General features: G+C 39.4%; 1 protein-coding gene across 1 annotated transcript; it reads right to left on the bottom strand.

The window, feature by feature from the left end:
* Positions 1 to 241: 241 nt before the first annotated feature.
* On the bottom strand, positions 242 to 2,170 carry GPR151 (G protein-coupled receptor 151). Its single transcript, XM_081303042.1, has one exon. It carries the CDS (start codon positions 1,867 to 1,869, stop codon positions 598 to 600), a length of 1,272 nt encoding a protein of 423 aa, XP_081159168.1. The 5' UTR covers positions 1,870 to 2,170; the 3' UTR covers positions 242 to 597.
* Between the last annotated feature and the right edge of the window lie 10,013 nt (positions 2,171 to 12,183).

Below are 12,183 nucleotides of genomic sequence, written 5' to 3'. Positions count from 1 at the left end.
CCCAGAATTGGGATAAGGTTGTTTCCTTATTTGTTAACTTTGATTGGGAAAATTAACATGGATTTTTATTAAGTAAACTAACATTTATCAAACAAGTAGCTCATTAAGTAAAATTTACTCATTGTGTTAGAGAAAGCTCTTAAGTGGAAGTGGATCTTGAGCTTTGGTTATGTGAAATAAAAATTGATGACATTAGGGCCAGCAGGTTTAGGAAGAAACTGAATATGAATATATATACAGGCTCAACCTTTAACAGACAGAAGCTCAATTTCAGCCAGCACAGTACAGAGCTGGTTCTAAGGTGCACATAATAGCAACATTCACTGTGAACAAGTGACTAAATAGCTTAACTATCTCATCACTTTGGCAGCAGCATCTTTATACTAAACACTTTACATGAATTTTTTGGACTTCCAGGTTATAATTCTGAAGCATAAATATTACATAGTGTTTTACTTACCAGATTGCACATTTTGAAAATGCAGAAGCATTTTTGTAATTCTTAATGGCTAATAATTTTGTATGGTAAAGTCAGTAGTATTAATAAGCAGCAGTACAAGTAAATACATTAACCATAATTCATTTTTCTTTGGAACTTTATTTATCACAACCCTCTGTCTCTTGATCTTCATGTTCCCAGGGGATAGGATCGTTGTCTTGTACAGAAGGGACAGTGTCCCTCTCATGCCAAAACTGCTCTACATCAGGGAGGACTGGAATCTCTGCCTTCTCCATTTTCTCTTTACTGGAGTTGGGAGAGTCAGGTTTCTCTTTCTTTGGAATGGATGCTGAGGTCTCTGGGGATGGAATCTTGTCAGGAAGAACCTCCAAGTTACCAACTGGTGTTTCCTGAGTCTCAGAGGCTCTTGGGGGATTTTGGGTTACCATCCATTTCCATAAGCCTTTCAAACCTTCCCTGAATTCTTCCAACATCACTAGAAAAATGAGAGGATTTGCTGAAGAAATGGAAAACATTAGGACTTGAGACAGGGCTATGAAACCCTGTGGTGGGCTTGAGCCTCCAGCCTTCAGATGCCATACCCATAGCCATGCTATCCATTCAGGGAGCCACAGAAGAGCAGAGGTGATAGCAATGCTGAACAGCATCACTGTGAGTTGCTTTGAACGCATCTGGTTTCTAAAATTTTGAGTCTTAGTTCCTCGGTTTTTACATTGACTGTAAGCTCTCCAGAAATAAAAGCTGGCCAGAAGTAATGGAAGGCAAAATACCAGGAGAGGGTAGAGCTTACCAAACATTGACATGAACTCTTCGGCCACAGCTGGTATATCCATGAGGCACATTTCCACACCTGCGTGGTGCCTGGTATTGCTGAAGAACCATTCTGGCAGGGGTAGCAGGCTAGCCACAGCCCAGATGGCTACTAGCACTGAGCAGATGGTGCAGCTGTGGACACTTACTTGTTTGGCTGGGTCACTTGCATACATGTAGCATACTTTGGCCACTGCAACAATTGTCAGGCTCTTGGCTGCCATGCACATGTGGATGAACCAGTCAGACGACTTACAGACAAACCAGCCTAGATCCCAAACACCTTTGGAGTATGCTGTAGCTCTAACAGGTGCCGAAAACAGCAGGAGAGAAAGATCAGCCAGGCTGAGGTTCAGAATCAGGGAATGAATCATGGATGGCTTTCCCTTCCAAGCACTGTGAAGGAGAATGCCAATCACACACAGGTTCCCCACGAAGCCCACCAGGCAGACAGCCACCAAGAGAGCTGGGATGATGGTCCTCCAGTCCTTGGAGTCAGAGGGCAGGTACCCTCCAGCAAAATGGAGGTAAGCAAAGGACATGTTCATGATGCTGGAGTTGGAGTTGGCAGAGGCAGCTGCCAGCATCACCTTCTCCATCCAGTTCCGCTTTAGGAAGTTAGCTCATTTAGGTTTGTCTTCTGTCTCCGCTCTTTCTTCCGTCAGTGTCAAATGACACCTTTGGACCCTCCTCCACGCTTGTTTCCTGAGAGCAGAATGTGGAAGAAGGCTGGTTGCTAAGCTCTTCTCTGCTGCATGCCTTATACCTGTGCCTGCACCAAATGACAGGCAGCAGCAGCAGCAGCACACACAGTTGCTGCTCATTAGCAAGTCTAATACCAAACAGCAGCCCTGTAGAGTAATAAAAATATAATGCTTATAAAAGATAAATGAGAAGAACATAAACGTAAGTGGGATTTGTTCCTCGGGGCAGGGAGTTGGGGGAGAAGTGGGGAAAGATCACTAAAGCCAGTCAAGGCAATTATTATTTTTAATTGTTTTTTGTTTTTTAGTTGTAGATGGACACAATACCTTTATTTTTATTTATTTTTATGTGATACTGAGGATCAAACCCAGTGCCTCACACATGCCAGGCAGGCGCTGTACCACTGAGCCATAACCCCAGCCGCATTCAAGGCACTTATTTTCAAAGAGCTTGTTTCTAAAATTTTGAGATCTACAATTCAGTAAGCACTACATCTGAACCAAGTCCTTTATATTCAAGCATGCCTCAGAATCCCCTGGATAGCCTGATCCAGTAGGTCTGTACTCGGACCCCCAAATTGACATTTCTAACAGTTTCAAATGCTTCCTTGCTACTGGTTGGGAGACACACTTGGAGAGCCAGTTTTAAACAAAACCAATGCTGCTGCTCCTTCCCTCTTTGCAGAGATCTGCTTCCTTGTTACCCTACCCTCAACACCCCTTTGGTCCTGTCAACAGCTTGCTGATATCAAGCACAGCTGGGTAGTGAAAAAATAAAAAAAAAAAAAATGGGAAAAAGTCCTATTAAATCTAATTATGGTTGACTCAAGTTTAGTCTATTATGGGTTTTTTAGAGGTAATCGTGGAGCTTGGAATTAGAGGTTTGCTTACTAATGAGGCTTTTCAAAAAGTGATGGTGATAAAGACAACCACATGATGAATTAAGCTGCTTTTCAGAGAGAATTCCTAAAAGATTAGACAAGAGAAATAAAAGAAAAATCAATTTCTATGTTGAAGGCTTTTTAAGAGATTTAAAAGAAAATGACATTTAAAGTTGGGAAAAGAAAATTTTTCAGATTAAATAATTCTGGAACCAGTCTGAAATTGGAAAGTGTTACAAGGCAGTGGACACTCTGGGGAGGACTAGATGAGCTAGAATGGTTCAAAGGAAGGGGCAGAGTTGAAATGAAGACACCTTCCACCCTAAGCTTGACTGAATCAGAAGTGCTTTTAGTGTGATCCAATGGAGATGGTACTGGACTGGTCGTCAGACTGTAAATTCTGGTAATTTTGCTCTCACCAGTTCTTCTCAGGAAAGGAAAGGAATGACATTTTAAAATTCCTCTAAACCCTGATCTCAGTGATAAGTCTGACCAATAAAGCTACCTACTGGAGAAGCTTCAGTGGTGCTGGGTTTGTTTGATTTGTTTCCTTTCCCTTTTTCTCTGGGAGGTAGAACTATAGCTCTGGCTCTTGTGGACTAGAGGGATGGGGTGTGGTGGAGAGGTAGTCGTTACAAATAGGCATAAAGGATCTTTTTTGGGATGATGGAAATGTATAACTCTAAATTTACTGAAACCTTAAATTGTATACTCAAATATATGAATTTGTGATATGTAAATTATACCTCAATAAAGCTTTTTTTCAAAAAACTTCATGAAAGCCTGGTCTGCTTCCACACTCGGGCTATATGATCCTAGCAACTCTGCAGCTCCCTGCCCCCGAAGCCTAAGCTGGGTCTCATGCTGCTTTTCCTAATAGGGGATACTACCTGCCATGATGTTGCCAAGAGACAACCCCGTGGAAATTGTGAAGCAGTAATAAAACAACTAAAAATTTGGGCCATAGACATTTTTTTAAAATTCTACTTTATACTGAAAGAATTTATATTTAAGTAGCAAGGGACATCAGTCAGCTTAATCTCAAAAGAACCCAGATAAAGCAATTTGTGGTCAGTCTTATAACTGGTTTCTGGTAAAAGCAGAGCTAAATGTGAATGCTATATTACCAACACTGGGCAAAGTTTGCCCTATAGCTTAGTTCCAGAGAAGGGCCAACAATCATGACAATCTTTTTTGAGTGCATCCTAAGAATCAGTCTCTGTGCCATGTGTTTCAGGCATTTAGCTCCTCGTGACAGCTCCCGAAGAGGGTATGATTGTATTCTCTATTTGCACAGATGAAGACACTGAGATATATAATAGCTTGCCTGTGGGTCAGTACTACACAGCTAGTAGATGACTGAGTTGAGTGGGAACCCCAAGAGTCCAGAGTTGGGTTTCAGAGCTGTTTATAAGCTGTTTGCTATCCCGCCCAAACAAAGAAATTGTGGGATATTGTTCTTTAAGTAACATGATCCTCAAATTAGCAGAGTTCAACCATTAAAAATTGAGCCTTCTGTCATGGGCGAGAAAAGCTCACGCTTTTCTTTCAGTGAATATGTATTGGGCCATTCTTGTGCTAGGTGTGATGCTAACCCTGAGAACCCAGGGTGGAAGAAGAGTCCTCTTTTTTAAGGAGCTACAATCTAGGGGGCAGAGACAAACAAATCTCAGGGACAATGAAATTGTCATTGAAAAGTCCTGGCTGCTATAGATGCCTGGAGGAGAGCATCTGACCCACACCAGGCATTGGAGGGTTGGGGTTGGGAGGTTGGGGGAGAGCCTGGAAAGTCTTCTTGGAAGAAGTGATATTGGAGGGGCTTGGGATGTGGCTCTAGCGGTAGCGCGCTCTCCTGGCATGCGTGCGGCCCGGGTTCGATCCTCAGCACCACATACAAAGATGCTGTACCCGCCGATTACTAAATAATAAATATTTAAAAAAAAAAAAAAAGAAGTGATATTGGAGCAGGGAACTTAGCCATGCACCTTCTCACTCACTTCTGCCAGTACCTTTGTGGAGCTTATCATTGCTATGTATTCAGTGACTCTGTTTAGCACACCAGAAAACAGCTGCTGCTTCTCAGAGAGGTTGTTCAGTGCTGCACAGTGTTCTTCCATCTCTGAGGGTGAACCTCTCCAACAACCCACAGGTGTTCAGGCTTTGAACTCCTCGTGGAACACATTGAATCAGGCTGGGCTTCACGGACCAGCTGCAGTTTGTTAGCCTGCTGGAGAGCTTTTAAAGCATGCTCAGTTCCGTGTCTGTGGGCACTCACAATTTGGCAGTTTTTTCACTACCACCCACAATATTAATGAAAAACCGTGAGTATGGTTACTGTTTTTTCCTTTGCTGAATATTGTGCTTTGTTGAGTCTCCTGTTCTGTCATCCCCTGATTGTGCTTCTCTTTTGGGACCACAGTTGCTTTTGTGGAGTATCTTTTGCTTCGGGGCCTTCCTTAGTGACATTCCCATTATCTAATGTCTGGTATTCCAGAGTGTCGGTCCAGGCTAGAGGTATGAGCAGAGCAACAGTTCATCTCTGAGGTAAGTGAGTGGGTATGACTGGGTCTGAGACCTCATCTTGCTTTTGTTGTTGAGGAGAGCCAGGGACTAAGAGTTAGAAGACCTCAACCCTATCTTTGAAAAATGAGACTATTAAATCAAAAAAGGTCATTTTGGATTAGAGTCAAAACCTCATTTTCCAGTTTGGAGACAGTTATTTGTCCTTTGGAAGATGGCTTGACACAAGCTGGAGTCTTGGATGCCAGGTGGACATGGTTTTTCCTTCACCCTATCCTATTCTCTGGCAGGGTTCTTTGTTAATAACTGCCCATTTTGACTCTGGGGAGGATAAAATTTGGACATAAATGTGATGGCTCCTTGGGAAAGCAAAAGGAGGGTAAAAACATGAGGGTGTGTCTGCATTGTGCCAGCTTATATAGAACTTAGTCCTATCCAAACATGACTGTGGCTGATATTCTGAGGCATATATTTACTCCCTTTTTTCCTTCCCAAGAGTTTGCTTTTATATTATTATAATGCAAACTGTAATTGCAGCCATGATTTTTGTTATAATGTAATGAGGGGCTCCAGTCAACCAAAAATCCCCTAGAGAGGTGTCAGAGGTTGATTTATCCACAGTGAAGAATATGTGGGGTAGTATATTGTAGCAGCATGCTAAAGCAAGTAAAGCATTTAAATACCTTAACAGGCCCAGGATAGTCCTGCTTAGATATAACCAGCCCATCCCTGGCTATAGATGTCTTATTTTTTAGAGTATTATTTGCTGTGGTTTTCTACTGAAAGACATGTTCCATTAATTAGGGGAAAAAAATCTAATTGCCACAACCAACCACCATGTACAAGAATTTTTTCATTTAAAAAAAAAAAGTTTCATTCATGTCATACAATTCATCCATTAAAGTGTACAATTCAACATTTGGTGGATATTACTCTCTTCCTGTTCCCACCCCGACCAGCAACATGCTTGTGGTGGTCTCCTTAGCGTGACTAGATCTGTTTCCATGACTACCAAACTCGGCAGGGGGTAAGACATCTTCATGCAGGTGTCCAACATCCCAGGACCAGATGAGTTGGGCAAGGAAGGCAGTGTTCAGAGATCCAACATGAATTTGATTTCTTGGTGGCACACAAAGAAAGCAAAGAATGGTGCTTTCCTTGAATCCCAGACTTCACTTTTTAAAAAAATGAGCAAGGCACCTCTTGCCATCTAGATTTTGCCCTTTTTGTTCACGTTTGGGAGAGAAAAAAATTTATTATTGAAACCAGGGGAAACTGAAATAAATCCTTTAGACTTTACCTGCTCTTACTTGCTTTTCTAGACTTAACCTGCTTAACCTGCTTTTAGGTTACTCACTTTTGGTTGACTGTAGATAACACCCCTGATGTGTGCATTATCACGGTAAGGACAGAGGAATGTGATTCATTCACTTTTCCATGCTTCAGCAAATAGATATCCCCAAACCCAATCCTGGGGAGGCAGATTGCTCTCCTGTCTCCTCACAAGCTGCTTCCTGAATATGCTTTCTAATTTGCAAAACTTGTCTTTTCAGTGATTGGCATATTGCACGCTGAGCAAAATAAGCCTGGTGTGGTAACTTTTGGTGGGTGGGTGGGGGGCGATGGTTCTGGGAGTTGACCTTGGAGTGCTTGCCACACAGGAGTGAGTCCTTATCACTAAGCCATATCCCCAGCCTGGTAACATTTTTAACGTGAACAATAATAAATTGCACTCAAATCTTATAAACAAAACAACAACAACAAAAAAAACTGTTTTGATGGAGAAGGGAAGCTACAGAATCTGATTCTAAATGTTTCAACCTGGGTGCAAAATGTTTGTCAATTTCTGATAAATGCATTAAAAAAGCTTTTTAAAAAATACTTTTCCTTTCTCATACATTTTCTTGTTAAAATTACAGAAAGTTCTAATTTTCTTCTAAAACTTTTCTACTTTATGCATAATTATCCCCTTGTAATTGAGAAGTCAAAGTATCTAATTTTTACCTTCATAAGTTTTTTAAAAATTAAGTCGAACTGGTGATGATATTGTGGTTAAAAGAAACTGAGGTGTCCCAGAGGTTGTGACTTGTTCTTCATCACAAAGCTGATTTGTTGCTAAACTGAGATAGATCCTGTATTGTGATTCTGGTTTCAGTTCTTCCTATCAGGCCAGCCTCGGTGAAACATAAGTATCTCTTGGGATATTTTCAGGCATTCTGTGTTGGTTTCCTATTGCAGCTGTCTATAGCTTACTACGAATTTAGCAGCATAAATCAATACACCAATCTTATAGGTCTAAAGGTCAGAAGTCCTAAAATCAGTGTATCAGCAGAGGTGTGCTCCTTCTGGAGGCTCTGGGGAGAATCTGTCCACCTCTTTTAGTTTTTCGAGGCTGTCATATTTCTTGGCTGATATCCTCTTTTTCCATCTAAAGCCAGCTGCACAGCATCTTCAAATCTCTCTGCCTTTGGTTTCTGCTTCTATCCTCGCCTCTCCCTTCTCTAACCACCCCACCTGCCTCCGTCTTTATAAACAATCCCTGTGATTTTTACTTCGATTGCTTGGGTAACTCAGGATAATTTCCCCATCTCAAAATCTTTAAGATTTGGGTCAAGTAACATAACAAACACAGGTTTCTGTGTTTAGGGTGTAGACTTCTTTGGGGGAGATCTTATTCTTTCACATATTCTAACAAAATTGTTAATGAATTTGGGAGATGCTGGACTAAACAAAATTAAGTAGGATTTCTCTGAATTTTGAGGAAGAAAAATTAGCAGAGATTTTGTTGAGACTTCTATTTTCGAAGCACTTAAATTTTTCATGCATTATCTCATTTCATTCTTAATGACATTGCTAAAGAGTTCTATTTCCATTAAATGAAAAAACTGGTTCAAAGTAAAGTAACTCAAGATCACACTGCTAATAAACAACAGCTGGAATGCAAACTGGATGTATCCAGCTGGGCATGATAGTACACAACTGTAATCCCACCTACTTGAAGGGTTGAGGCAGAAGGATTGAGTTCCAAGCCAGCCTGGGTAACTTGGGGAGACCCTGTCTCTAATAACAAATTTGGATCTGTCGGATAGTAGAATCTCTGTAGAGATTCACAGCATTAATGTTTTAATATGTAAGGCACAGGATTTAGGATCCCGAATTTTCAGATTAATGTAGCTGGGATCACAGCGTCTTGTCAAACTTCTTTTTTTTTTTTTTTTTTTTTTTAGAACATATATTATGAAACATACTCACTGGCCTCTATATCACTGTTATTTGAGATTTTTTGTGATGTAAATGTTCTATATTGCCACTATCCAATATGGTACTCATTAGCCATATGTGCCTGTCAGATTCTTCAAATATGAGTAGGATGACTGAAGGAGTGAATTTTAAATTTTTTATACTTTTAATTGGATGGTATATCTCTGTTCTTCCACCTTTAAAGTTCAAGTCTAACCTAAGCCTAAGTAGCTACTTTACTTTCATGCATAGTACTGTATTTGGCAACTGGTAGCAAAAGTCATTTGATGAATGTTGAAATCTCTTGAAATGCTTCTGGAAAGGATGTGCTTTTTGTGATGTTAGGTAATAGTAAAGCATGATTTCTGGTGTCATCTGAGTAGTCAATGGGAGTAGTCATTCAACAAAAAAGCCATTCTGAGGTTGTGGAAAAAAAAAAATAAGGAAGTGGAACGAAGGTCCTGTCAATTCTTTGAAGTCACTCCGAGGAGACAGGGTGTACTTCAGTGAAATTACTACCTGTAATCTTGCATGAGACCATACCATTGGAAATATTGTAGCACAATGGCCAAGTTCATATTGTGGGCTAATGGTGTTCAAACTTACTTTGGCCATGGCAAACTTTTTTTTCAGATAAAATATATAGAAAATATACAGAAAAAAAGGGAGCTATATGAATTGAAGCAAGTGTTGGGGTGGAATCATGGTACTATTTTCTGAAGCCCCCTTCAACACCCACTTACTGTTGTGGCCCTTCAGGTAATTCTTTGAAACTTTAATAGGGTATGTAAATCACAGATAGACTCTAAGTAAAGATTTTAAAAACTTAGAGGCCAGGAGAGTTCCTGGATTTGTCATGGAAGGCTGCATAGGAAAGGTTTCTGTTACTTGGGATTGAACCCAGATATCTCTATTTGCATATTTTCAAATACATTTTATACCCATACATAATTTTGAAAGAATCCTACTTATCATTGCAAATTTGCGTTTTCTCTTCATATTATGTCATAAATAACTTTCTATGGTATCAATATTGATCTACATTTTTAAAATGGCTAAGTATTCTTTTTCATGTTTGTGAGGGATCGTGCGTGTAGAACAGGGAGAAAGGGGTATCCTTTAGGATCTCCTGTCACTGATCTAAGCCAAGTCATTCTCATCAACCTGGAGTGTATTCTTTACTCGGAACCAGCAATTATTTTTTCAAAAGGGCCATCCTTGCCCATGGACATCCAATGGAATTGTATATCACTGAATTGGCTTTAAAACTTGCTATAGCTTTTCTTTCTTTAATGGTCACGAACATTTTTTTTTTTTTTTTTTTTTTTGTTATTGGGGATTGAACCTAGGGCTACTTAACCAATGAGCCATATCCCCAGCCTCTTTATTTTTTAGTTTGAAACAGGGTCTTTCTGGGTTACTGAGGCTGGATTTGAACTTGAGCTTCTGGGATTATAGGTATGTGCCACCATGCCCAGCTGATTACTGACAATTTTAATAATTCTATTTCTAAAAGAGAAGGCAATAGTGAAGTAACATTTTTTTCTTTCCTCTTTGCTAAACTATGATTAAAAGGAAACTTTCAACAAGATTTATAAGTTCTAATATAATTTATTTTTTTAAATGTTTAAGTTTTACTCCAGTCTTTAGGGTAGAAAATGAGATTGATGAATCTAAGTCTCCTTGGATTCGGCATAAGATGATCGTTGAAAAGGCCAACGTTGATTTGGCTTAAGCGTTTTCTGTGTTAGGTGGGTATTACATGGATAACTGATTCATACTGAATTTTTCACATCTGTTTTAAGATCTTTTTCTACGCAATCTTAAGCAAGGGAATAATGTCAGTCTCTGCTGTTGGGCTAGCCACTGTCAGCAGATCTTCAGCAGTCTCTGAAAATTCCTACTTTTTTTTTTTAATCTTTGTGGTAGGAATACTAAAAAGTGATATTGTGAGGCAATGAGCATATTAGGTTGACAGTGGTAATCATTTCATAAATATGATATTGTACAACTTAAAAATTATTATTATTTTGGGTGCTGGAGATTGAACCCAGGGGCACTCAACCACTAGTCACATCCCCAGTCCTATTTTGTATTTTTTTTAGAGACAGGGTCTCACCGAGTTGCTTAATGCCTCACTTTGCTGAAGCTGGCTTGGAACTCATGATCCTCCTGCCTCAGCCTCACAAACCTCTGGGATTACAGGCCCGCACCACTGCTCCTGGCTTAAAATTATTTTTAACAGACTGTATTGTTGTATAAATCATGTTTCAAAATGTATACATTGTGATGTGACTAAATCTATACACTTTGAATATATACCATTTGTTAATTACAACTCCAGAAAGTTGAAAACAAATATTTAAAAAAAATACTATTCAATTACCATTATGAAAATTATGAGACAATGTCTATGGTTCAACTAGAAATTATAACAGTCAACATTTATGAAGGGGGTTACTAAGTACTAGGGATCTTAAATACATCTTTCACACAAACCCTAACTAAGATGTAGGTATTTTCATTGTATCCATCTTCCATATGAAGAGAAGTAACTGATTCCAAATCAGAGAGAGTAACTGATGGGCCTGGAATTTTGTACCAGGCAGTCTGGCTTTGGCATTTGAACTACAAGGCCTGTCTCCAAACAAAGCCTTCTTTCTGAAAACTGTAACATTAGGGATCAAATTACCAAAATGAGGTGTGAGATCAGCCACTGGGGAGTGGCAGAAATGTGTAACCAAAATGTGGTGGCTCTTTCTTGTTAGAGTATTTATTTCACTTGAATTGTTGACTAGAACCCAGATATCTCAACTGGTGACCTCTCAACAGAAGTTCTACTTTCTGTAAAAATAACCTAATAATTTGGATACTCTGCCATATATCTCTTCATGCAAATTTGTAAATAAATTATATATAGGTATATAATGTTGAGTAGCAAATTTCCACTGTAAATTTGCTTTTACAATCAGCCCTGTGTCTCTAGTTAAGTTCATCCCTCCCTTTCCATTAAAGAGACCATGGGGGTATTTGAATAAACATTCTTTGGTGGTACGGGGTGGGTACTGGGGATCTGTTTAATCCAGGGAGCTGTTGCCACTGAGCTACATCCCCAGCCCTTTTTATTTTTTGAGACAGGGCCTCACTTAGCTGCTTAGGACCTTGTAATTTGTTGAGGCTGATTTTGAACTTGTGATCCTCCTGCCTCAGTTCCTGGAGTCACTAGGATTAGAGATGTGCACCACTGAGCTTGGCTTGAATAAACTTTTAAATGTATTCGGTGCAAACATTTGTTTTTTTCAAGCTTGTTTTTAAAATTTCACATTTGCTTCTTCAACTGTTTATAGCATAACTATCACTGTCAAAAATAGTAATTTAATTAGACCATGAAGAGTGAAGGCAATGTGGATAATTTTCTGAGATGCTTTTTTTGATTCTTTTTTTTTAATTGTTGGTTGTTCAAAACATTACATAGTTCTTGATATATCATATTTCACAGTTTGATTCAAGTGGGTTATGAACTCCCATTTTTTTGATTCTTGATGTAAAAAATAGTCTCTTCAAAATG

This window comes from Spermophilus citellus, assembly GCF_964194105.1.
Source record: "Spermophilus citellus genome assembly, chromosome: 1".
In the NCBI taxonomy this organism is placed as follows: domain Eukaryota; kingdom Metazoa; phylum Chordata; class Mammalia; order Rodentia; family Sciuridae; genus Spermophilus; species Spermophilus citellus.
Note: the sequence above shows the minus strand (reverse complement) of the source record. Positions and strands in the feature narration are given on the sequence as shown.